Below are 27,724 nucleotides of genomic sequence, written 5' to 3'. Positions count from 1 at the left end.
GGCGCCCTATGATGCCCTCACCCGCATCTCCTCCATTTCCCACACTTCGGCCCTCACCCCATCCTCCCGTCACCACAACAGGGACCGTGTTCCCCTTGTCCTCACCTATCACCCCACCAGCCTCCGGAGCCAGCATATTATCCTCCGCAACTTCCGCCATTTTCAACAGGACCCCACCACTAAGGACGTCTTTCCCTCTTTACTCCTCTCTGCTTTTTGCAGGGATCGTTCCCTCCATGACTGCCTGGTCCACATGTCCCTCCCCACAGATCTCCCACCTGGTACTTATCCTGTAAGCGTAAGTGCTACATCTGTCCCTACACCTCCTCTCTTACTACCATTCAGGGCCCCAAACAGTCCTTCAGGTGAGGCAACACTTCACTTGTGAGTCTGTTGGGGTAATCTATTGCATCCAGTGCTCCCGGTGCGGCCTCCTCTACTTCGGCGAGACCCAACGCAGATTGGGGGACCGCTTCATCGAGCATCTCCACTCTGTCCGCAACAACAGACATGATCTCCCGGTTTCCACCCACTTCAACTCTGCTTCACATTCCCATTCAGATATGTCCATATCTACTTCTCTACTGTCATGATGAGGCCAAACTCCAGTTAGAGGAGCAACACCTCATATACAGTCTGTGTAGTCTCCAGCCCCTTGGTATGAACATCGAATTCTCCAACTTCTGGTAATTCCCTCCCTCTCCCTTCCCACTTTCACTGTGTCTCTTCTTCTAGCTGCCTATCCCCCCTCTGCTTCCCCTCCCCCACCCCTTGATCCTTCCTCTGATTGGTTTTTCACCTGGGACATTCCACCCTCCTCCACCTTCTTTATAGGGCCTCTGCCCCCTCCTTCTTTAGTCCTGATGAAGGGTCTCGGCCCGAAACGTTGACTCCTCATTTTAACCGATGCTGCCAGACCTGCTGTGTTCATCCAGCTTGTTTGTACGTGCTGCGTGATAGTAGCTGCTGAGGTTTCTGCATAAAAATTTGACCTTTTGAGACATGCAACAAGGAACTGGTGCTTGCTTTTAATGGCACCTGGATTACCCAGAAATCTCCGCGTTTCAGAACCTGTTATCGAGATGCGGAAATGCGGAAAGGACGCAAAATAGTTCCCGGAAATCGCGCGTGCACACAGTAGACGACAGAATCTGCGGCAGGTAGGAGCGGGACTTGGGGCGTTCGTACCGTGACTGAGGGGAAATTGTGGTGAGCTTCAGACATATCGTGGCCCCGCACACCACGATATTCCAGGTCTTTTCCCTCTCTCCCAGTCCCGCCATCTCCGGCGATTTTTGTGCTGATGAGGGGAGGAGCTGGCGCCATTTCCAAGGCGCATGCGTATTCCGGGGCCGGTGATGCCCGGTCGGCTCTCGTTCAGAATCAGCTTTAGTATCAACGGCGTATGTCGTGAAATTTTGTTGTTTTTGTGGCAGTAGTCCAATGCAATAATAATATAAAAAATAAATTACAGTAGGTGTATAAGTAGTATTCTAAAGGCACAGTTCTTTTGACAGCACGGTTGGCTGACAAGAATTTAGAACCAACATAAAAGCCAAAGCGATGTCATATCATTGGTTAAACATTCGTGGTAAGTTAGAGGATTCGGCAGCTTTTAAAAACTAACAGAGTGCAACTAAAAAGTCATTAAGAAAGAAAAGATAAAATATTACAATACTACTATAAGCAAACTAATAATATTAAAGATAATCCCAAACATGTCTTCAGATACATAAAGTGTAAAAGAGAGTCGAAAGTAGGTATTGGACTGCTGGAAAACGATGCTGGAGCAATAAGGAACAGAAAATGGCCGGTGAACTGAATAAGTATTTTGCAGCTGTCGTTACTGTGGAAGACACTAGCAGTATGTCCGAAGTTTGAGAGTGTCAGGGGGCAGAAGTATGTGAAGTTGCCATCACTAGGGAGAAAGTTCTTGGGAAACTGAAAGATCTGAAAACAGATAAATCATCTGGAACAGGTGGTATCCACCCCAGGTTCCTGAAAGAGGTGGCTGAAGAGATTGTGGAGGCATGAGTAATGATGATGTTTCAAAAGCTAATTGATTCTGGCATGGTTCCATATGAATGCAAAACTGGAAATGTCACTTTACTCTGCAAGAAGGGAGATGGGCAGAAGAAAGGAAATTATAGGCCAGTTAGTCTGACCTCTGTAGTTGGGAAGATGTTGGAATTGTGAAGGATGTGGTTTTGGGATACTTGAAGGCACATGGTAAAATGGGCTGTATATAACCATATAACAATTACAGCACTGAAACAGGCCATCTCGGCCCTTCTAGTCCGTGCCGATCACTTACTCTCACCTAGTCCCACCAACCTGCATTCAGCCCATAACCCTCCATTCCTTTCCTGTCCAATTTTACTTTAAATGACAATATCGAACCTGCCTGTACCACTTCTACTGGAAGCTCGTTCCACACAGCTACCACTCTCTGTGAGTAAAGAAATTCCCCCTCATGTTACCCCTAAACTTTTGCCCCTTAACTCTCAACTCATGTCATCTTGTTTGAATCTCCCCTATCTCACTGGAAAAAGCCTATCAACGTCAACTGTATCTATCCCTCTCATAATTTTAAATACCTCTATCAAATCCCCTCTCCACCTTCTACGCTCCAACGAATAAAGACCTCAAAGGAAAATCTTGCTTGAGAAAGCTGTTGAAATTCTTTGAAGAAATAACAAGCCGGATAGAAAAGGATGTTGTGGACCTTTTTTCCAGAAGGGCCTTTGACAAGGTGCCATGCATAAGGTGATTTAACAGTAAGAGCCCATGGTATTACAGGAAAGATACTAGTGTGAATAAAGCAGTGGCTGATTGGCAGAAGGCAAAGAGCAAACCTTGGCTGCTGGTGATGAGTGGTGTTCCATTGGGGTCTACGTTGACACACTACTCTACTACGTTATATGTCAATGACTGGCTGATGGAATTTATAGCTTTGTGGCCAAGTTTACGGACAATGGTAAGTTAGGTGGAGTTGAAGGTACTTTTGAGGAAGTAGAGAGTCTACAGAAGGACTTGGACAGATTAGGAAAACGCAAAGAAGTGGCAGATGGAATACAGTGTCGGGAAATGTGTGGTCATGCACTTTGATAGAAGAAATAAAGGAGTAGACGTTTTTAAATGGAAAATTCAAAAATCTGAGGCGTAAAGGGACGGGAGACCTTGAGTAGGATTCCCTAAAGGTTAATTTGCAGGTTGAGGAAGGCAAATGTGATGTAAGCACTTATTTCTTAATAAGTTGAGTCCTTATTAAGCACTGGTGAGGTATTTCTTGGAGGATTGAGAGTAGTTTTGTGCCCCTTACATTGCGCTGACATTGGAGAGAGTTCAAAGGAGGTTGATGAAAATGATTTCAGGATTGAAAGGTTTGTCATTCAAACAAAGAGCATTTGATAGCTCTGGGCCTGTACTTACTGGAATTCAGAAGAAGGATGGGTTGAGGCCTATCGAATATTGAAAGGCCTTGATAGAGTGGTCTAAGTCCGCAGGACAGAACCTCAGAGTAGAAGGGCATCCTTTTAGAATGGAGATATAGAGGAATTTCTTTAGCCAGAAAGTGGCAACTGTGGAATTTGTTGCCACAGGAAGCTGTGGAGCCTATGTCCTTGGGCATATTTAGGGCAGACTTTGATAGGTTCTTGCTTGATCATGCCATGAAGGGATATGGGGAGATGGCAGGAAATTGGTGCTGATAGGAAGAATAGATCAGCCATGGTGGAGTGGTGGAGCAGTCTTAATGAGCCAAATTGCTCAAATCTGCTCAGATAGCTTATGGCTTAATTGTCTATATAAGTAGTTAAATTAAATGTCATGCAAAGAAGTATTGAAGTAGTGTTTGTGTGATCAATGTCCATTCAGAAATCAGATGGCTGAAGGGAAGGAGTTGTTCCTAAAGTGTGTCTTCAGGCTCCTGTTACTCCTTCCTGATGGTAGCAATGAGAAGAGGGCATGTCCTGGGAGATGGGCATCCTCATTGATGAGTAAACACAAGGAAATCTGCAGATGCTGGAAATTCAAGCAACACACACAAAATGCTGGTGGAACACAGCAGGCCTGGCAGCATCTATAAGTAGATGCACTGTCGACGTTTTGGGCTGAGACCCTTCGTCAGGACTAACTGAAAGGAAAGATAGTAAGAGATTTGAAAGTAGGAGGGGGAGGGGAATTGTGAAATGATAGGAGAAGACCAGAGGGGGTGGGGTGGAGCTGAGAGCCAGAAAGGTGATTGGGGAAAGTGATACAGAGCTGGAGAAGGGAAAGGACCATGGGATCATAGGCCTAGGGAGAAAGAAGGTGGGAGGGGAGCACCAGAGGGAGATGAAGAACAGGCAGAGTGATGGGCAGGGAGAAAAAAACAAACAACTAAATATATCAGGGATGGGGTAAGAAGGGGAGGAGGGGCATTAACGGAAGTTAGAGAAGTCAATGTTCATGCCATCAGGTTGGAGGCTACCCAGCCGATATATAAGGTGTTGTTCCTCCAACCTGAGTTTGGTTTCATCTTGACAGTAGAGGAGGCCATGGATAGACCTATCAGAATGGGAATGGGACATGGAATTAAAACACTGGAAGAACTCAGTAGGTCAGGTAGCATCCGTGAGAAAAGAGTAGCCAACGTTTGGGGCCGAAACGCTTCATCAGGAATGGGGGGCTGGGGGAAGAGAGGGCCGAAGCCCAGTAATAGAGATAGGGGAGGGGGTAGGGCCTAGAGGCGTCAGGTGGAAAACCAATCAGAGGAAAGATAAAGAGGGGAGGGGGAGGGGATAAGCATGAAAGAACTGTAGAGGTAAAGAAGCAGAAAGTTGAAAGGAGAGAGGCAGAGAGGGACCTGGGATAGGGAGAGGGAATTACCAGAAATTGGAGAATTTAATGTTCATACCACCAGGCTGGAGGCTACCCAGATGGTAGATTAGGTGTTGCTTCTCCAACCTGAGTTTGGCCTCATCATGGCAGTAGAGGATTCCATGTTTGGACATATCTAGATGCGAATGAGAGGCAGAGTTGAAGTGAGTGGCAACTGGGAGGGTCATTCCTATGAAAAGTCCTTAGCAAGTCAGATTAAGGTGAATCCCAAGGCAGTACTTTGCTTCAGTATTTACCAAGGAAAAAGATATGGAGGACCAGGAGATCAGTGCTGAATGTATAAATGTGTTAGGGCATTTAGAGGTCAAGGAGGAAGAAGTGTTGGGCTTCCTATTGAGTATTAAGGTGGATAGTCCCCAGAAGCTGATGGGATTTGCTCCCAGTTATTAAAGTCATACCCTTTCACTGTAGGCATGTAATGAGTTAGCAAACTAACAGTAACATAACCTTACAATGCATGGGGATTAACAATGAAATGACCATCACCAGTAAATAAACACGTCATAGGGTAACTACAGTTTGGGTAAGGGAAAGTAGGACTGTTACTTGTATGAATACTGATACCCCAAGCAAATTTACTGTTTGCCAAGAAGCAATAATTAAACTCTACCAGTCTTAACTTTGATTAAAATTGTATTGACAAAATATTCTAAACTATCACAAACAAAATAAAGAAAAGGGCCCATTACACGTGTAGTGATTAGCCCATAGTGTGTTGGAGCTCATTGCTACGTAATCAATCTGGTTTACTTCACTTCTTTTACTTGTGGTATTGAACAATTCTGTCTGAAAACACAGTCCAAGTGAAACATCAATAAATATCCATGCCAAGGACAAGGTGTCAAACATTCTCCAAGGTCATGTGATAACCAGCTAATTAAAAGTTATGTGTATGTTCTCAGAGACCATAGACTGCATGAGGATTTTACAACAGCGGTATCAGACCTTCCAAAGGTGTTCTGTGAGCATTTCACCATGTTCTTCACTCATGTTTGTCGTCCATTTCCATTCTTTCATCTCTCTCCTCTCTTCTTTTAGCTCTCTAGAAAATGGCTACCCACAATCCCTCTAGAATGTTGCGGGCCATTTTATTGGCCAAATGTTAGTGATTGGTTAAATATTAACAAGATCTTATTGGCTAATTCAACAAGCCTAACTTATCAATCAACTTAATTACTTGATTTTATAATTAAAGGAATGCATTTTGAGAAAATCTGTAGAAATTGAGTACTCAACAGCATAACTGAATTAATATAATAAAGCATTGTCTTAAAATGAGTATTACGGAAAGAGCCAAGAGGGGAGATTGCTGGGCCCTTCCTTTCTATCCACAGGCGAGGTCCCGGAGGACTGGTGCGTGGCTAATAAGGAGGGATCAAGGGAAAATACTGGAAACTATATGCAAGTGAGTCTCACATCAGTTGTAGGTAAATTGCTGGATGAGGAGTTGTAAAATGAGCATTTGGGAACTTTGGGCCTGTGTTCACTAGAATTTAGAAGAATGTGGGGGATCTCATTAAAACCTACTGAATATTGAAAGGACTAGATAGGGTGGATGTGAAGAGGATGTTCCTTTGATGGGGGTATCGAGAACCAGGGGGCACAGCCTTAGAATTGAGGGGCAACATTGTAGAACAGAGGGAAGGAGGAATTTTTCTAACCAAAAGGTAGTGAATCCGTGGAATGCTCTGCCAGACTCTGGTGGAGGCCATGTCCGTGAGTATATTTTAAGATGGAAGTTGGTAGTCCGGATCGGTCAAGGCATCAAAGGATGTGGCAAGAAGGCAGATGTCTGGGGTTGAGTGGGATCCAGGATCAGCCATGATGGAACAAACTCAATGGGCTGAATGATCTAATTCTGCTCCTATCTAGTCCTTTCAATATTCAGTAGGTTTTAATGAGATCCCCCGCATTCTTATAAATTCTAGTGAACACAGGCCCAAAACTCACAAAATGCTCCTCATATGTTTTTTTTTACCCTTTCATCCTAGAATCATCCTCATGAACCTCCTCTGGACTTGCTCCTCTGAGATAAGGGGCACAAAGCTGTTGACAATACTCCAAGTGCAGCCTGACAAGTGTCTTATAAAGCTTCAGCATTATCTCCTTGCTTTGATATTCTATTCCCCTTGGAAATAAATGCCAACATTGGATTTGCCACCTTTACCACAGACTCAACTTGTAAATTAAACTTCTGGGAGACTTGCGCGAGGACTCCCAAGTCCCTCTGCACCTCTGATGTTTGAACCTTCTTACACTTAAATAATAGTCCGCACTATATTTTCCTATGCCAAAATTCATTATCATACATTTCCCAACACAGTATTCCATCTGTCACTTTTTTGCCCATTCTTCCAATTTGTCTGAGTCCTACTGCAATTGCATTGCTTTCTTAGCACTACCTACACCTATCTTTATATCATCCACAAACTTTGCCACTAAGCCATCAATTCCATTATCTAAATCACACTGACAAACAATGTGAAAAGTAGTGGCCCTAATACTGACCCCTGAGGAACACTACTAGTCACTGGCAGACAACCAGAAAAGGCCTCCTTCATTCCCATTAGATGCCTTCTGCCTGTCAGCCATTCCTCTATTTGTGCCAATATCTTTCATGTAAAGCCATATGATTTTTATCATGTTAAACAGCCTCATGTATGGCTCCTAGTCAAAGGCCTTCCGAAAATCCAAGTAAATGACATCCAATACCTCCCCTTTGTCCAACCTGCTTGTTACTTTCTCAAAGAATTCTACAGATTTGTCAGGCAAGATTTCCCTTTACAGAAACCATGCTGAATTTTGAGGTATTTTATTAGTCTCCAAGTACCCTGAAATCTCATCCTTAATATTAGACTCCAACACTTCCTCAACCACTGAGAGTAGGCTAACTGGCGTATAATTTCCTTTCTTTTGCCTTTCTCCCCTTGTAAAGAGTGGTGTAACATTTGTAATCTTCCAGGTCTCCGGGACCATGCCACAATCAAGTTATTCTTGAAAGATCATGACCAATGCATCCATTATCTCTTCAGCAATCTCTCTCAGTACTCTGGGATATAGTCCATCTGGTCCAGGTAACTTATCCAGCTTAAGACCTTTGAGTTTGTCTCAGTTTCCCCTTTGTAACAGCAATGGCACTTACTCCTGCTCCCTGACGCTCATGGACCTTTGGCACACTGCTGGTGTCTTCCACAGTGAAGACTGATACAAAGTATCCATTAAGTTGATCTGCCATTTCTTTGTCCTCCATTACTACTTCACCAGCATCATTTTCCAGTGGTCCATATTAACTCTCACCTCAATTTTACTCATTGTATAACTGTAAAAACTTTTAGTATTCTGCTTTAAACTAGCCAATAATATGTCCTCATATTTCATCTTCTCCCTTCCTGTAGCTTCTTTAGTTACCATTGGTTTGATTTTAAAAGCTTCCCAATTATCCAATTTCCCACTATCTTTTGCTACCTTATATGCCCTTTCCTTGGCTTTTATGCAGTTCTTAACTTTCCTTATCTTTTCTTAACTTTCCACAGTTGTCTACCTCTGTCATTTGAGAATGTCTTCTGTGGGACATATCTATCCTGTGCCTTGTGATCTATCTCTGCTTTGCCATCATCCCTGCTAGTATCCTCCTGGATAAACTCCTTTCTCATGCCTCTGTAATTCTCTTTATTCCATTGCAATACTGATGCATGTGGGTTATGCTTCTCCTTGTCAATTTACATTATGAATTCAATCATATTATGATCGCTGTCTCCTAAGTGTTCCTTTACCTTAAGCTCTCAAATAATATCTGGCTTATTACACAACACCCAATATAAGATGGACTTTCCCCGAGTAGGCTCAAGCACAAGGTTCTCTAAGAAACCATCTGGTAGGCTTTCAACAAATTCCCTTTCTTGCAATCCAACACCAACATGATTTTCCCAATATCACATTGCATATTGAAGTCCCCCATTATAATTACCTTTATTACCATAATATAATTACCATTACCCTTATTACATGCCTTTTCCAGCTCCCTCTGCAATCTCAACCCCACATCTTGGCTGCTCTTTGGAGGCCTGTATATGATTTCCATTATGGCTTTTTATCCTTGTAGTTTCTTAACTCCACCCAGAAAGATTCAACACTCTCTGACTCAATGCCAGCATTTTCTGTCTTCCCAACAAAGCCATACCTTCCTGCCTATGCCTTCCTGCTATCCTTTCGAAACAAAATATATCCTTTGATGTTAAGCTCCCATATATGGCCTTCTTTCAGCCATGATTCAGAAATGTCATATAACCGTATAACAATTACAGCACGGAAACGGGCCATCTCAGCCCTTCTAGTCCGTGCAGAACACTTTCTCTCACCTAGTCCCACTGACTCGCACTCAGCCCATAACCCTCCATTCCTTTCCTGTCCATATACCTGTCCAATTTTACTTTAAATGACAATACCGAACCTGCCTCTACCACTTCTACTGGAAGCTCATTCCACACAGCTACTGCTTTCTGAGTAAAGAAATTCCCCCTCATGTTACCCTTTAAACTTTTGCCTCCTAACACTCAACTCATGTCCTCTTGTTTGAATCTCCCCCTGCTCTCAATGGAAAAAGCCAATCCACGTCAACTCTATCTATCCCCCTCATAATTTTAAATACCTCTATTGTCGACGTCCCCTCAACCTTCTACGCTCCAAAGAATAAAGACCTAACTTGTTCAACCTTTCCCTGTAACTTAGGTGCTGAAACCCAGGTAACATTCTAGTAAATCTTCTCGGTACGCTCTCTATTTTGTTGATATCTTTCCTATGCCTCTACAGTTCCTATACAGTGACCAGAACTGTACACAATACTCCAAATTCACAATGTCATACCAACCAATCTCTAATTGAGCCACCTTATTTCGAATGCTACACATGTTTAAGTACAGCACCTTAGAACCATAGAACAGTACAGCACAGTACAGGCCCTTCAGCCCTCCATGTTGTGCCGACCCATATAATCCTTAAAAAAAAGGTACTAAACCTACACTACCCCATAACCCTTCATTTTTCTTTCATCCATGTGCCTGTCCAAGAGGCTCTTAAATACTCTTAAGTAAGTACAAGAGGCTCTTAATGTTTTAGCCTGCACCACCATCCCTGGCAAATCATTCCAGGCACTCACAACCCTCTGTTTTTAAAAAAAAACTTACCCCTGATGTCTCCCCTAAACCTCCCTCCCTTAATTTTGTACCTATGCCCTCTGGTGTTTACTATTGGTGCCCTGGGAAACAGGTACTGACTATCCACCCTATCTATGCCTTTCATAGTCTTGTAGACCTCTATCAAGTCCCCTCTCATTCTTCTACGCTCCAAAGAGAAAAGTCCCAGCTCTGCTAGCCCTGCTTCGTATGACTTGTTCTCCAAACCAGGGAACATCCTGGTAAATCTCCTCCGCACCCTCTCCATAGCTTCCACATCCTTCCTATAATGAGGTGACCAGAACTGAACACAATACTCTAAGTGCGGTCTCACCAGAGATTTGTAGAGTTGCAACATGACCCCTCGACTCTTGAACTCAATCCCCCTGTTAATGAAGCCTAGCAACCCATAGGCCTTCTTAACTACCCTATCAACTTGTGCAGCGACATTGAGCGAAGTATGGATTTGAACCCCAAGGTCCCTTTGTTCATCCACACTCTTAAGTAACTGACCGTTAATCCTGTACTCAGTCTTCTGGTTTGTCCTTCCAAAATGCATCACCTCACACTTGTCCGGATTGAACTCCATCTGCCATTTTTCTGCCCAACTATGCAGCCTGTCTATATCCTTTTGTAACCTTCGACCACCTGCAGCTCCATCCACAACTCCTCCAATCTTCGCGTCATCCACAAACTTACTCACCCATCCTTCCGCCTCTACATCCAGGTCATTTATAAAAATCACAAATAGCTGGGGTCCCAGGACAGATCCCTGCGGCACTCCACTAGTCACCGACCTCCAGGCAGAATACTTTCCTTCTGCAACTACCCTCTGCTTTCTTCCTTTAAGCCAATTTTTTATCTAAACAGCCAAGGTTCCACTTATCCCATGCCTCATGACTTTCTGGATAAGTCTCTCATGAGGGACCTTGTCAAATGCTTTGCTAAAGTCCATGTAGACCACATCCACTGCCCTACCCTCATTGATTTCTTTTGTTACCTCTTCAAAAAAACTCAATCAGGCTCGTGAGGCACAATCTTCCCTTCACAAAGCCATGTTGACTATCCATGAGTAGACTGTACTTCTCCAAATGCTTGTAGATCCTATCCTTAAGAATCCTTTCCAGTAGTTTGCAGACCACCGACGTAAGGCTCACCGGTCTATAGTTCCCAGGTTTCTCTCTATTACCTTTTTTAAACAAGGGAACTACATTTGCCAGTCTCCAGTCCTCCGGCACTTCCCCTGCAGCCAAAGAGGATTCAAAGATCATAGCTAAACCTCCTGCGATCTCTTCTCTCAATTCCCACAACAACCTGGGGTGTATCATATCCGGCCCTGGGGATTTATCAATCTTAATGTTTTTAAGAAGATCCAACACTACTTCTTCCTTAATCTCCACATTGTCCAGCACACAGGCCCGCTCTACTTCGACCTTATCCTGATCAAGATCCTTTTCACTTGTAAATACTGAAGCAAAGTATTCATTTAGGACCTCCCCAACCTCCTCCGCCTCCAGACATATGTTGCCCTCTTTATCCTTTATCCTTCGTTCTCGTCATCCTCCTATTCTTCACATACGCATAGTACACCTTGGGGGGTCTCCTTAATTCTACATGCCAAGGCCTTCTCATGCCCCCTTCGAGCTCTCCTAAGTCCTTTCTTTAGCTCCTTATATTTATATAAGGCTACCTATATTTATACCCTATATTTATCATAAGCCCCCTATATTTATCATAAGCCCCTCCTACTTCCTGCTTCTTATATCTAACATATGCTTCCTTTTTCCTCTTGACGAGTTGCCTCACATGTTTCATCATCCACGGTTCCCTTTTCCTACCATTTTTTCCTTGTGTCAATGGGACAAACCTATCCTGAACCCAGCTCAAGTGGTCCCTAAACTTCTCCCACATTACTTCTGTGCTTTCCCCTTTGAACATCTGTTTCCAATTTACTCTCACTAGTTCCTGCCTCATCCCTTCAAAGTTAGCCCTTCCCCAGTTAAGCACTTTACCATTTTGTCTGATTTTATCCCTTTCCATAGCTATGCTGAAGCTAAGGGAGTTGTGGTCACTCTCACCAAAGTACTCCCCCACCAAGAGGTATGTCACCTGACCAGGTTCATTACCCAGAACTAGATCCAGTATAGCCTCTCCTCTCATCAGCCGGTCCACATATTGTGTCAGGAACCCTTCTTGAACACACCTGACAAATTCAGCCCCATCTATCCCCCTTGCAGTCAGGAGGTGCCAGTCAATGTGAGGGAAGTTGGTATTTCCTGCACCATTCTAAAATTTGCCTGCTTATCTGCTCCTCGCTGTCCTAAGGGCTATTTGGGGACCTATAGACGACTCCCAGCACAGTGATCCCTTCCTATTTCTCACTTCCACCCAAAATGACTCCGTGGACACTCTTTCTGCAGCGTCCTCCCTTCCTATAGCCGTGATACTATCCCTGACCAGCAATGCCACTTCCCCCCTCCTTTTCTACCCCCCATCCTATTCCTTTTAAAACACCTGAACCCCAGGACCTGCATCATCCAATCCTGCCCTTCGTCCAACCATGTTTCAGTAATGGCCACATCGTAATTCCATGTACTAATCCATGCTCTAAGTTCATCCTCCATGTTCCTAATACTTCTAGCATTGAAATAGACACATTTCAACCCCTTTAATGGCTACAATTATGTTCTGTCCCCTGCCTGTCCTTCCTCATCAACTCAGAACTCTTAGCATCATGCCCTTGTCCTTCTACCTTCATCCCTGCACTCACATTCTGATTCCCACTCCCTGCCAAACTAGTTTAAACCCACCCCAACAGCTCTATCAAACCTGCCCGCCAGGATATTGGTTCCCCTGGGATTCGGGTGCAACACGCCCTTTTTGTATAGGTCACACCCTGCCCCAGAAGAGGTAACACCCGTCCCAATGATCCAGAAATCTGAATCCCTGCCCCCTGCTCCAATCCCTCAGCCACGCATTTATCCTCCACCTATTTCTATTTCTATTTTTATTTTCACCGTCACGTGGCATAGGCAGTAATCCCGAGGTCCTGCTTTTCAACTTCCTTCCTAACTCCCTGTAGTCTTCTTTCAGGACCTCTTCCCTTTTCCTACCTATGTCATTGGTACCAATATGTACCACGACCTCTAGCTGTTCTCCCTCTCACCGCAGGATATCTTTGATGCAATCAGAAACATCCCGGATCCTGGCACCTGTGAGGCAAACTACCATCCGAGTCTCTTTCCTGCGCCAACAGAATCACCTTTCGGAACCCCTGACTATAGAGTCCCCTATCACCACTGCACTACTGCCTTCCTCTTCCTTTCCCTACCCTCCTGAGCCACAGGGACAGACTTTGTGCCAGAGGCACGGCCGCTGTCGCTTCCCCCAGGAAGGCTGCCCCCCCCCCCCCCCCAACAGTACTCAAACGGGAGTACTTATTGTCAAGGGGTACAGTCACAGGGATACTCTCTAGTACCTCACTCTTCCCCTTCCCTCTCCTGACTGTGACCCATTTCTCTGTCCCCCGTGACCCTGGAGTGACCACCTGTCTGTAACTCCTTCAGTCCTGCATTCTTCACCCTTCACCCTTTAGAATTTTGCCTTTGGGGTACAATTTAACTCTGTGCTGTCTGCATTTGTACCCAATCATTGGCTTGTCCTTCCTTACAGTCATGTTACATTCATCATCTGCTTGTAAACTTGATGGCTCATCCTCAGCTCTATCATACTGGTTTCTACCCATCTGCCATATTAGTTTAAACCACTCCAACGCAGTGGTACATAATGATATCAAGCACCTTTCTCCTGGGTAACAAGTGACTTGCAGCTTTCACATCACAAAGGTGCCACAATCCAATGGGAAAGACAAATGCCCTCCCCGTCAAATTCATTGGCATATACACCTCTATCAGGTCACCTCTCATCCTCCGTCGCTCCAAAGAGAAAAGGCCGAGTACACTCAAACATGAGGAAATCTGCAAATTTTGGAAATTCAAGCAACACACACAGATTGCTGGTGGAACGCAGCAGGCCAGGCAGCATCTATAGGAAGAAGCACTGTCGACATTTTGGGCCAAGACCCTTCATCAGGACTTGTTGAAAGAAAAGTAGTAAGAGATTTGAAAGTAGGAGCGGGAGGGGGAAATCTGAATTGATAGAAGGTCAGGAGGGGGTGGGGTGAAACTAAGAGCTGGAAAGGTGATCGGCAAAAGAGATACAAAGCTGGAGAAGGGAAAGGATCATGGGTTGGGAGGCCCAGGGAGAAAGAAAGGGGTCGGGGAGTGCCAGAGGTAGATGGAGAACAGGCAAAGTGATGGGCAGAGAGAGAGAAAATTCCCTGTACAAAGGGAATTGAGTACAAGAGCAAGGAAATCCTCTTGCATTTGTACAGGGCCCTGGTGAGACCATACCTGGAATATTGTGTACAGTTCTGGTCTCCAGGGTTAAGGAAGGACATCCTGGCTGTAGAGGAAATGCAGCGTAGATTCACAAGGTTAATTCCTGGGATGTCAGGACTGTCTTACGCAGAGAGGTTAGAGTGACTGGGCTTGTACACGCTGGAATTAAGGAGATTGAGAGGGGATCTGATTGCAACATGTAAGATTATTAAGGGATTGGACAAGATAGAGGCAGGAAATATGTTCCAGATGCTGGGAGAGTCCAGTACCAGAGGGCATGGTTTGAGAATAAGGGGTAGGTCATTTAGGACAGAGTTGAGGAAAAACTTCTTCTCCCAGAGAGTTGTGGGGGTCTGGAATGTACTGCCTCGGAAGGCAGTGGAGGCCAATTCTCTGGATGCTTTCAAGAAGGAGCTAGATAGGTATCTTATGAATAGGGGAATCAAGGGATATGGGGACAAGGCAGGAACCGGGTATTGATAGTAGATGATCAGCCATGATCTCAAAATGGCGGTGCAGGCTCAAAGGGCCGAATGGTCTACTTCTGCACCTATTGTCTATTGTGGGAAAAAAGGGGGGGAATAAATAAATGAGGGATGGGGTAAAAAGGGGAGGAGGGGCATTAATGGAAGTTAGAAATCAATGTTCATGCCATCAGATTGGAGGCTACCCAGACGGAATATAAGGTGTTGTTGCTCCAACCTGAGTGTGGCTTCATCTTGACAGTAGAGGAAGCCGTGGATAGACACATCAGAATGGGAATGGGACGTGGAATTAAAATGTGTGGCCACTGGGAGATCCTGCTTTCTATGGTGGACAGAGCGTAGATGATTTTAAGTTCCCTGGCCCCCACTGCCTTATTTTCACTGTGGACATCCAGTCCTTGTATACCTCCATCCCCCCACCAGGAAGGTCTCAAGCTCACTGCATCTTTTTGGATTCCAGACCTAACCAGTTCCTCTCTACCACCATTTTCTTCCGTCTGGTGGAACTTGTCCTCACTCTCAATAATTTCTCCTTTGGCTCCTCCCACTTGCTCCAAACCAAGGGTGTAGCCATGGGCAACTGCATGGGTTTCAGTTATGCCTGCCTTTTTGTTGGCTTTGTGGAACAGTCCATGTTCCAAGCCTATACGGGTATCCGTCCCCTTCTTTTCCTGCTACATCAACAACTGTGTTGGTGCTGCCTCCTACACGACTGCTGAGCTCGTTGACTTCATTAACTTTGCCTTGAACTTTCACCCTGCCCTCAAATTTACCAGGTTCATTTCCAACACATCCCTCCCCTTTCTTGATTTTTTTCCGTCTCTATCTCTGGAGACAGCTTATCTACTGATATCTACTATAAGCATACTGACTCTCACAGCTATCTGGACTATTCCTCTTCCCAACCTGTCTCTTGCAAAAATGCTATCCCCTTCTCGCAATTGCTCCGTCTCTGCTCTCAGGATGAGGTTTTTCATTCCAGGATGAAGGAGATGTCTTCCTTTTTTAAACAAAGGGGCTTCCCTTCCTCCACCATCAACTCTGCTCTGAAACGCATCTCTCCCATTTCCCACACATCTGCCCTCACCCCATCTGCCCGCCACCCCACTTGGGATAGGGTTCCCCTTGTCCTCACTGTTCAACTGAAATTATTAACCTGCTCAGAGAGGATATAAAGCGGTATCCACAGGGATTTTCTCTATTTTCCCTTTCCCTGCCCGTTCAGACCTTCGTTTTATACAAGCGGTATCCGCAGGGACTTACCAACACCACGTGGAATTTTTCTTAACTTTTTATTAACATTTGTACTTACCCTCACTGCAGTGTTCTTGATCAATCCTCTGAGCCTCCTGTTAACCCCCAATTCTGCCAGATTCTTTGGACCGGAGAGACCCTTCGGCAGTGGTTCCACACTTCTGAGACTCCAATACCTCCCCAACACCAACAGAATTCTTAGTCCAAATTGTCGCAGAAAGCGCTTATCTTTTGTTTGGGTGCACCCTTAATTCTGTTAGCCTTGTGGGGGTCCCTAGAGGACTGGGAAGCGTCCCCAATCTGCCGTTTCCTTTCCGCGGGTCTCTTTCCGGTCCTGCCGCGGTCGCCAATTTTGTCGTGGTTTTTCGTGCCTCACAAATGACCAGGAGACGCAGAAGATTCTTCAAGAAGGATTAAACTTTAATTTGCAAATCAAAGCTGAGACAGTCAGTGAGCTAGCCGCTGATTGCCCACCAATCCTTGGACACGGCATTTTTTATAGCAAAATCCTGGTCCAGTTGCATTAGCAAATATAATCGGTCTATAGTTGCATATCACACGTACCACACGTGCACCTTGTCCCTATTGTTTCTACCTATTGACTTAATCATGTTCTAATCTACATCTCTTAGCTACCTCTCATTAACACACCATTGTCTTTTACATTCCTAAGATTTCATTCTCTAGCAAATAGCAAGTTTACATTCTTAATACTTCGTGACTTAATCATGTTCTAATCTACATCTCTTAGCTACCTATCTTTAACATTATTAATATTTCATTCTGCTAAATTGGGTACATGCATAGCAAATAGCAAGTTTCAATGCTGACTACATCTCTTAGCTACCTCTCATTAACATTAACACACCATTGTCTTCTATATTCCTAGGATTTCATCTTGGATACATGCATAGCAAACTGACTACATAGTTTTGGTTCCACAGCAAATAATACAACTTTTATACTCCAATATATTCCCCCTTTGAGACCCAGAGGGTCTCACACAGAGAGAAGACTAAGAGTCCGCGCACAAAAGCCCCAATAAATTCAAGCACTTATTCCCAAATCTCGGGTTAAACTATAATTTTCTGCGCCAAGATCTCAAAGTATTCTCTCCCTGTTACCCTGGGCCGCTGAGCCAAAAACCTGTCCCTTTGTACCTGAGACAGGGAAAAAAAACTCAGGAAGCCCTTACAATCTACTCCCACACTGTCGTTTTGCTCTTGTTCATCCTGCAGGTGTTGTAGGCTGTAACGATACATTCTCGGTGTTTCTTTCTCGACTAAGCTTGCTTCAGTAATTGCCACGAGCATTGGAAATTGTTTGGTTGCAGCACGCACTACAAGAGATTTGAGACAAGGAAGAAAACAGCACAGCACAAGCACACAGCTCAACAATACAATACTGACAGTTATTGCTATTTTAGTCAGCCATGCTCCCCATCCTCCGAGTCTACTTTCCATCCAATCAAAGAACTGATGTCCGAATCCTGCATTCTGTTTGACCTCTGTCCGCAGATTCTTTAATTTATTCATTGCTCTGGTGAAAGACCCTTCTGGGCTAGTATTGTTCGGTATGAAAGTGCAGCATTGTTCTCCAAACATTACACACACACCCCCTTTTTCTGCCAAAAGCCAATACAGTACCTGTCTGTTTTGCCACGCCATCCTGCTAGTTGCATCTAGCTGTTGCCCTAATGCCTTCAGTGCATCATCGGTGTAGTTGATGAATCTCTGTTGATTGTAGTATATATAGTTTATCCATTCAACATCTTTGCTTACCCCTATCACAGGTATGATAGCTTCCCAGCCTGCAGCAATCTCATTTCGTGCCTTGAATTCGTTAGGTATACCTCTCGGCTATACTGTCAATCCGGATTGTCGGGTCTGGGTCATATTTTCTCTTCTGCCGTAGCAGAGTCCGCTGCTCAGGGAAGTTAGCATTGGACTGTACTTCAGGGGACATTATAACCTGAAGCAGCATGACACGCGTACATGTTCCTTCCCACCTGAGGAGGAACGTAGATCTCAGACCTCCTTCCTGTCCACACAGCCACCAAGTGTCTGCTAATGGGATAGTCTGAGAGTCCATTGCACCCTCAGGAGGAGGGGAGCCCGTCAAGTGTCTCTTACCTGGGGTTATATCCCACGTCTGAGTGCAGTTGCCTCGGAAATGGCCAACCGGGTGAGTGCCCACCCGTGTGAAACATTCATAATTCTATTTCCCATTGTTCCAAACTAGATCCCTTATACGGCCCTCTCCACTGGGGCACTGGCATGGGCCTCCCAGTGAGCATCTCATGCGGAGTCAGGCATGTTATTCGATTAGTTTGCATGCGGTAACTCATCAATGCTAACGGTAAAGCATCGACCCACTTAAGTTTAGTGTCTGCACAAATTTTGTTTAGTTTTGCTTTCAGGGTTCCATTAATGTGGTATACACATCCAAATCTTCGCTTTATCCTCAGTGCCTGTAGTACCAGTTTGACCACTTTCTGGATAAAAGCTGAACCATTGTCTGAGCTAACTTATGTAGGTATTCCAAACCTTGGGATCACTTCATTTGTCAGAAATTTTACCACTGTCTTTGCCCCTTGATCTCTTGAAGGTACCGCCTCTACCCATCTGCTAAATCGATCAATTACTACCAGCATGTATCTTTTCTCTCTCACCATCTTTATCATGTCTACGTAATCGATCACTAGATGTTTAAATGGTCCTTCAGGTACAGGAATGTGACCTATTGGGGTTGTAATTCCCTTCCGAACATTATTCTGTGCGCATACCTTGCACTGTGACAAGACAAAGTCCACTGAAGCCTGTAAATAAGGTGTCCAAAAACCATCCTTCTTTATTTTCTTTATCACTTACCTCCTTGCACAATGGTCCATCCCATGCGCTTCTGAAATCAGAAACGTCAGTAGAGGGGTGGGCGCTACCAACAAACCGTCTTCCATGCTCCACAAGCCTTCCGGGTTCTGCTTGGCCCCCCTTTTTCTCCACGTTGTCTGTTCTGCCAAAGTTGCCTTACCTTGTATTTCAATTAGGTCCTCTACCTCAGGTTCTGGAGTTAGGCTTACCTGGGGGGCAACGACAGCTGACGTACACCCAGACGCTTTTCTGGCTGCCTTGACCGCAGCTTGATTTCCCTTTGTTATTACATCATTTCCCTTTTTATGTGCCTGGCATTTTACTATAGCCAATGCTTTAGGTTTCATTATGGCTTTTATTAAGTCTAGAATTTGCTGACAATGTTGTATGGGATCTCCATTACTTTTTTTAAAACCTCTCTGCTTCCACACTGCCCCGAACAAATGACATACTCCATGGGCATATGCCGAATCAGTATAGATGTCTACTTTCTCACCTTCCATCATTTCACACGCAGTTGGGCGGAACACGGTTGGGGACAGGACTCCATCCTAATATTCTTATAGCTCGACTGATCCTGCTGCACTACTGAGAACCCTGCATGATTTCCACCATAGTCCCTATAACAAGAGCCATCTACGAACAGAACCTTTTTATCTGCATCCTCCAGTGGTTCTGACCGTAAATCTGCTTTCAATTTGGCAAATGCCATAGTCTTCCCTACACAATCATGGGGTTCTCCTTCATAGCCCAAAGGGACAAAATCGGCTATATTACTGGTAGTGCATCTCTGTATAGTTATATCTGGAAATGTCAATAGCATCTGATACACTGCTATCCTGGCTGGCGTCAACACAAATTTCCCTCTTTCCAGCAATTCTGCTACTTTGTGGTGTGTGTACAGAGTCACAGGATAGCCCAGGGTTACAGATGATGCCTTTTCATATGCATAGTACAGCGCCGCCAATCCCTGATAACAAACAGGGTGGATACCCCTGAGCCACCTCATCTAGTCTCGTACTGTAGTCTGCTATCGGCTGCTTCGCTTTTCCTGTGCCTGTCTCTTGTGTTAGAACCGCTGTGACATAACCCTCCTGTCGGTTAGATACATACAAATGAAAAACCTTCTTGTAGTCAGGCAAAGCTAATGCTGCAATTCCTGCTTAATAGTAGGAGGTAATAAGTGGGTGGACACCCTGAACGGCTTCTGCTTTGAGAGGGTACTGCGGGATCCGAGGTAGTCGTGAGTTGGGCTTTACCTATATCTGGACAGGGGCTACTGGAGTAAGGCCTACGTCGGTCTTGGAGGTTGCCCAGATCTCAGTGGGGGGTTTGCAGCAGGGGTCAGTCGGAGGCTGATGGTGGTGCAGGGTCCCTGAGGTGTCACATTTCTTATCGAAGAAAAGAATACCACCATTATCCACTTCCTGCGGGTTTCCCGTCAGGGAAGGGTCTGCCTGCTGCAGCACACTAAATACGGCGGGGTCCAATTCCTTAGCTGCATGACCCTCATTTATGCGGAGGGTTATATGGGGGCTTATTCCAGGGGATTGTTGCCACAGGAAGTCGGGGACATGGGCGGCTAGGACTATGCCTGCCTCCGCAGTCACAATGGCAAAGACTGAAATTGGGAATTTCAGAATAAGAATAAGGCTGCCAAGACCTCTGAGCATCCTGAAGAATCGTATGCAAGGTTCACATGGGGAGTGTATGAGGGCTTAAGGGCAACTGGTGAGCAGGAGGGGAGGTGGGCGAGGTCCAATGCCCACCTTTGTGGGGGAATGTGAAGCCAGAACACCCAATGGTTCGGTCAGGGTGAGACCATCACTGGTGCAGGTAACGGTGAGATGGAAATGACAGAGTATATCCCTTCATGCCATGTTGACGCCCAAATTGGAGGTCACCGCAAATCTGATAAGGGACTCATGGTGGTTGTAGCGAGTAGGGAGTTCTTTGGTCATCTGGAACTCCTGCACCAGAGCTGACAATCCCGAAAAGGAGAGTCGGGAGTCGGAAAGGGGGAAGGCGTATGGAATGCAAATATCACGGTCCACGGTGGTGGCCCCGAAATCAAGGAGGAAGGGTATGCATACGGAATGGACCCAGAGGTGAAAAATTGGCTCATCCTCTGCAGACAGAGAGAGGACCAGCAGGTTGTGTGGATGGCCTTGAGAGTCCCATTCGCCCGCCTCCCGTCATTGTCAGAAGGGGTTGGCGGTTGTATAAGGGGGCCTATTTCGCGGGGGTCCAGGTTGACCCCTATCCCAGGGTGCCAGCGCAGGGAAGCGAGGAGGGCAGGGGTCAGTCCTTCGGGGGCAATAGTGCCACCAATGGCCCCTTTTGCCACAAGCGAAACAGTAATCTGTTGGCAGCGGCATTCTTGTGGGCAAGCGCTGGGGACCCCTGGGAGAGGATCGATGGGCAGGTCCATATGGTCCATTTGGATGTTCGTAATACCCATTTCCATAGACATCTAACCACCCCCGGGTACACACCTCAGATTCCATCGGATACCCTGTTCCCCCGTTAGCAACGGGGAGGGCGCTGTATCATTTCTCGCTTAACAAGAGTCAGCGCAGATTTGTCCTGTGCCCAGAAATGGGTTACCAGGTGCCGCATCTGGCTTCTGGTCTTGTCAGCCCAGTCTAAGGTATGGGTCTTTATGGCCTTCGAGACCTCGTCTGGGAGGCACAGGGTAAGGATGGCATTGAAGTGTGGGGAGGGCTGTCCAGTGTTAATTGCCACATCCGCCGCATAAGTGGAGCAGAAACGGTCAAAAAAGTCAGGACCGTCCTCTTCCTTTTTCGGGTGGGTCTCCATCACCCTAGTGAGATCTAAAGGTTGTCGCAGAGCCCTTCTGAGAGCTCAGCGGATGCGTTCCGTTTGCTCCCTTTCACCGGGGACCTCCCGTACCAAATCCTCCCAGGTTTCTAATGGGCCATTATCCCCCATTGTTCTGCCTCAGTAGTGGTGAGGGCCATACAACATAAACTAAAAAGATCCCTTGGGGTCGCCCTGTAGATCTTAATAGTACTCAGCAAATATTCAATAAACTCCTCCAGTTTCTGCTTTCTGTCCGGAGCGCCCTGCATCACTACCAGCATTTCATTGGGCTTCCAGGGGGTATACACAGAAACCGTCAAGGGATTTTGCACAGCATCCTCAGCCTGGGCTGGATTGTGACGAGGGTTAGGGACCTCTCGCATTGGCATCTGTCGGGGGGTGGGGGGCTTAGATCTACCTGGATATTTAGTGGGGTAGGGCCAATCAGGGTACTTTCGAGCAAGGGCTGCGTCAGGATTATCCTTGGGGTCAGTATCATCACTGGAGGTGGTAAGGTCTGAGTCAGGGTCAAACTCGTCCCCTTGGGGGTCTATCAGTGGGCTGTCACCCACGTAGAGGTTCCGTCTTGTCGTCCATTTATGAGCCATGCGGTTCTTAGGGGTCGCAGGTTTAGTAACTTGTGTGTCCCCTTTCCTGGTTTTAGCTCGGGTACGGGCCGCAATGGGGTCAGTGAACCGTGGATTTGGGGTCGGGAGTGCATGGGGGGGGGGGGGGAACGATCATGGGTCAAGGGCACAGGGGGAGCGGAATGTTCCGAAGGTACAGGCGGGACAGGATTCGCAGCCCCTGCAGGCGAAGGGAGGCAGGCGAGCTGCTGCTCCTCTTCCTCAGTGTCCTCATTAGGGTCAAATAGGGTCTGCAGCCCAGTCATATCCGGTGCCAGCCTTTTATCACCAAGTTTTACATTATGATCATCAGTCCTACGCTGCTCATCATAGATTTCACATAAGGCCTCCAGTACTGGCCAGCTCCTGGGTTTTCTGTCACTATCATTGATGGGTATCTTTCTATTTTTTGCATTCACCTCCCAGGAGGTCTGGCGGGAGCGCTCATTAAGTCTGCTGGCCACGGTATACCACGTGTAATTAGATCTTTCCATTTCAGTGAGACATTCTGTCGCCACACCTGTCCCTCTGCTCGCTTACACTTCTCAAGATCCCAGGTTCCCCCTAATGGCCAAAATTCGTTCCCCAACTTCTTATTCATCCGCGTGCTCAGTCTCCGTAAATCTGTCTCGTTTTCAGGGAATTCTTTACACATTTTCCACAATGGTGTATTTGGTCCTGATTTATCCAGAGTGGCCCATTTTGGTAACTTACTCTCGCATCCACTTCAGTGTCCTGACCTTCGCCTGGCAGATTTCTGTTCTTAACAACCAGTCAAAGGCAGGATGCGGTTTCAGTTAGATGTTGGAACCAGACCTTAATCAAATTAAATATGTATTGCTCTGGAGCTTCTAACCCCAAACCCCACGCAGGGACTCTAACCCCGCTTCCTATACCAGGGGACTCAAACCCCAAACTCTATGCAGGGCCTCTAACCCCAACTTCTTAAACTGGGGACTCGAACCCCAAACTCTGTGCAATTCTTACCTGTTATCCATGTCTCCCAACTGAGGTTCTCCGTTTTGTCCGTGGAGGCCGTAGGATGGTCAGCCGGAGCTGAAGAGGTTGGAACGTGGAGTCAGAGAGGGAGATAGAGACTGAGAAAAATCTCTCGGAGGGCCACTCCGTCTCAACCTGCTCGTACCTGCCCGCCGATCTCTTGCGCCGGATCCTGAACTGCCAGCCATTTGGCTCCTGGCTGGCTCGCCAAATTGTTCAACTGAAATTATTAGCCTGCTCAGTTGAGGAAAAACACGAGAGACAAGAAATTACCTCTGAAGTGGTTTTTATTCAGAGAGGAGTTCGCAGCCCCACGCACTTCGGGCGTAAGGTAGCCAACTCCCAATTTGTCGGTTTACAAAGGTCATACTTATACCCAAAAGCGGGGTAATACATTCGCAAATATGGTTACTGATTCAAATTCATCGATTGATTGGCTATCGTATAGTTAAACACGCAAAATACTCGGAATGAGCATAGACGCAAGCGAAGTACTTGGAATAAGTATAGACACAAGCAAAACACTTGAAATAGGTATATTGCTCAGATACTTTGCCAAACACTGTCTTGCGGTGACAATGTTCCCCTTTCCTTGTGGTTGCCATGTCCTATCTGGCATTCTATTTTAGTTACCTGTTCTCTGTCCTCCTACACTTCCCCAATGACGTATTCTCTCCCTGGTCCTGTCTACATATTTTGCTACACTTACCCCATGTCCCCCCTTTTACATGTACCCCTTACCCTCTCCACATTCTCATCACCTACCACCCCACCAGCCTCCGGGTCCAACGTAACATTCTCCATAACTTCCACCACCTCCAACGGGATCCCACTACCAAGCACATCTTCCCCTCTCCTCTTTCTGCTTTCCACGGGATCACTCTCCCTTGTCCATTCACCCCCCCCCCCCCCCCCATCCCTTCCAACCGATCTCCCTCCTGGCACTTATCCTTGAAAGCGGAACAAGTGCTACACCTGCCCTTACACTTCCTCTCTCACCGCCATTCAGGGCCCCAGACAATCCTTCCAGGTGAGGCGGCACTTCCCCTGTGAGTCAGCCGGTGTGGTATACTGCGTACGGTGCTCCCGGTGTGGTCTTTTATATATTGGTGAGACTGCTTCACTGAACACCTATGCTCTGTCCGCCAGAGAAAGCAGGATCTCCCAGTAGCCATACATTTTAATTCCACGTCCCATTCCCATTCTGATATGTCTATCCATGGCCTCCTCTACTGTCAAGATGAAGCCACACTCAGGTTGGAGGAACAACACCTTGTATTCCGTCTGCGTAGCCTCCAACCTGATGGCATGAACATTGATTTTTCTAACTTCCGTTAATACCCCTCCTCCCCTTTTTACCCCATCCCCAATTTATTTATTTCCTGCTCCCTTTTTTTCCTCTCTCTGCTCATCACTCTTTGCCTATTCTCCATCTCCCTCTGGTGCTCCCCTCCCCCTTTCTTTCTCCCTAGGCCTCCCGTCCCATGATCCTTTCCTTTCTCCAGCTCTGTATCCTTTTTGCCAATCACCTTTCCAGCTCTTAGCTTCACCCACCCCCTCCTGTCTTCTATCATTTCAGATTTCCCCCTCTTCCTCCTACTTTCAAATCTCTTACTATCTTTTCTTTCAGTTAGTCCTGACGAAGGGTCTTGGCCCAAAACATCGACAGTGCTTCTTCCTATAGATACTGCCTAGCCTGTTGTGTTCCACCAGTATTTTGTGCGAGTTCACTCAACCTATTCTCATAAGGCATGTTCCTCAATCCAGGCAACATCCTTGAAAATCTCCTCTGCACCCTTTCTATGGCTTCCACATCCTTCCTGTAGTGAGACCAGAGCTGAGCACAGTACTCCTCAAGTGGGGTCTGACCAGGGTCCTTATATAGCTGCAGCATTACCTCTTGGCTCCTAAATTTAATTCCACGATTGATGAAGGCCAGTACGCCATATGCCTTCTTAATCACACAGTCAACCTGCGCAGCTGCTTTGAGTGTCCTATGGACTCGGACCCCAAGATCCCTTTGATCCTCCACACTGTCAAGAGTCTTACCATTAATACTATATTCTGCCATCATATTTGACCTACCAAAATGAACCATAAGGAGTGACCAGATATTTCCTTTGTAACACTGGTATTTCTGTTGTTGATCCTAGGAGATGAAGAAGTGTCTCATCCCAGCTGGAAATGTGCTTTGTGTCTGAAATGAAGTTTTCGGTTTGAACTCAGTGAGTCCACTGGAACCGGGGTGCTGAGAACACACCAGCACTTGTTGATCTGTTTGCGGGAAGAGATGCATTCTGTCATCCAAGCTGATGATACGACAGCAAATTTGCAGCAGTAACAAGCCGTTCACTTGCTCCGTCTATTTTGGAAGAGATTCACTCTCTCAGCCAAACTGAAGGCACATCAGTGAGTTCTTCAGGAATAGAGACTGTTCAGCTGTTTCATGTGTGGGAAAACATTTCCTCCGTAATCTGATCTGTTGACGCATGAGCAAGCTTTCAATGTAGGGAGGTTGTTCAACAGTTCAGACTGTGGGAAGTGATTCACACTCATCCCATCCACAGACACACCAGTGAGTGCATACAACAGAGTACACCAGCTCAGACTGTGGGATTCACTCTGTTATCTTTATAGACACTCCAGCTTGTTCATACTGGGGAGATGCCATTTTCCTGCTCAGACTGTGGGAAGGGATTCAATCAATCATCTCAATTAAAGGTACATCAACGAGTTCACACTGGGGAAAGGCCATTCATCTGCACAGACTGTGGGAAGGGATTCAATCGATCATCTCAATTGAAGGCGCATCAGAGAGTTCACAGTGGGGAGAAGCCATTCACCTGCTCAGACTGTGGGAAGCGATTCACTGAGTTATCTAACCTACAGGCACACCAGCGAGTTCACACTGGGGAGAAACCATTCACATGTCCACATTGTGGGAAGGGATTCACTCACTCATCTCACCTGAAGGAACATCAGCGAGTTCACACCGGGGAGAGACCGTTCACCTGCTCTGAATGTGGAAAGGGATTCACTCAGTCATCTCAATTGAAGGTACATCAGCGAGTTCACACTGGGGAGAGACCATTTACCTGTTCAGAGTGTGGGAAGGGATTCACACAGTTATCTAATTTACTAAGGCACCTGCGAATTCACACTGGGGAGAAACCATTCACCTGCTCTGAATGTGGGAAGGGATTCAGTCGATCATGCAATCTTGTGGCACACTATCAAGTTCATACTGCAGAGAGGCCGTTCACCTGCTCTGAATGTGGGAAGGGATTCAATCATTCATCTCAATTGAAGGTACATCAACGAGTTCACACTGGGGAGAGGCCGTTCACATGTTCAGAATGTGGGAAGGAATTCACCCGATCATCTGACCTGAAGGAACACCTGCGAGTTCACACTGGAGAGAGGCCGTTCACCTGCTCTGAATGTGGGAAGGGATTTTCTCAGTCAAGCAACCTTGTGGCACACTATCAAGTTCACACTATGGAGAGGCCATTCACCTGCTCAGACTGTGGGAAAGGATTCACTCATTCATCTCAACTAAAGGTACATCAGCGAGTTCACACTGGGGAGAGACCGTTCATCTGCTCTGAATGTGGGAAAGGATTTACTCATTCATCGCAATTGAAGGTACATCAGCGAGTTCACACTGGGGAGAGACCATTCACGTGCTCAGATTGCAGGAAGGGATTCACTCAGTTATCAAACCTACTGGCACACCAGCGAGTTCACACTGAGGAGAGATGGTTTATATGTTCAGACTGCAAGAGGAGATTCACCCAGTTATCTGAACTGAAGATACATCAGCGAGTTCACACTGGACAGTAGCCATTTGTCTGCTCAGAGGGTGGGAAGGGATTCAGTGACTCACCTCACCTGAAGGAACAGCCAGCAAGTCACAATGGGGAGAGGCTGCTCACCTACTCTGAATGTGGAAAGGGATTCCATCGTTGATCCAACTTCAGAAACTCTGGGGAAAAGTTTAAATAAACCGTATGCTGGATATTTAACCATCGCAGTTACTGAATCCAGCAGCAAATTCAAAAATGACTGTTGGTATCAAACTCCGAAATTATTGCTGCTGCTCATCACACCCAGTTCTGCACCCCAGTCACTGGGCAGAGAGGAGTTTTTTCTGCTATTCACATTTTATGGGACTGGTGTTTAATATTCTGAATCTGTGACAAATAAATCTGTTCT

General features: G+C 46.1%; 1 protein-coding gene across 7 annotated transcripts; it reads left to right on the top strand.

Annotated features, from left to right (window-relative positions):
* Positions 1 to 1,092: 1,092 nt before the first annotated feature.
* LOC132383239 (gastrula zinc finger protein XlCGF8.2DB-like) lies at positions 1,093 to 27,724 on the top strand. Of its 7 annotated transcripts, XM_059954166.1 has the most exons (4): positions 4,772 to 6,286; positions 7,844 to 7,955; positions 23,545 to 23,840; positions 25,663 to 27,724. In XM_059954166.1, the coding sequence occupies exon 4, from the start codon at positions 26,174 to 26,176 to the stop codon at positions 27,350 to 27,352; it is 1,179 nt and encodes a 392-aa protein (XP_059810149.1). In that variant the 5' UTR covers positions 4,772 to 6,286; positions 7,844 to 7,955; positions 23,545 to 23,840; positions 25,663 to 26,173; the 3' UTR covers positions 27,353 to 27,724. The 7 variants fall into 7 exon arrangements, with proteins under 7 accessions (XP_059810150.1, XP_059810151.1, XP_059810153.1 ...); XM_059954168.1 differs by lacking the exons at positions 4,772 to 6,286; positions 23,545 to 23,840 and adding an exon at positions 1,146 to 1,160; XM_059954165.1 differs by lacking the exon at positions 23,545 to 23,840.

Source organism: Hypanus sabinus, chromosome 29, assembly GCF_030144855.1.
Source record: "Hypanus sabinus isolate sHypSab1 chromosome 29, sHypSab1.hap1, whole genome shotgun sequence".
In the NCBI taxonomy this organism is placed as follows: domain Eukaryota; kingdom Metazoa; phylum Chordata; class Chondrichthyes; order Myliobatiformes; family Dasyatidae; genus Hypanus; species Hypanus sabinus.
The sequence above is the reverse complement of the archived record's forward strand: the minus strand, read 5'-3'. Positions and strand labels throughout refer to the sequence as shown.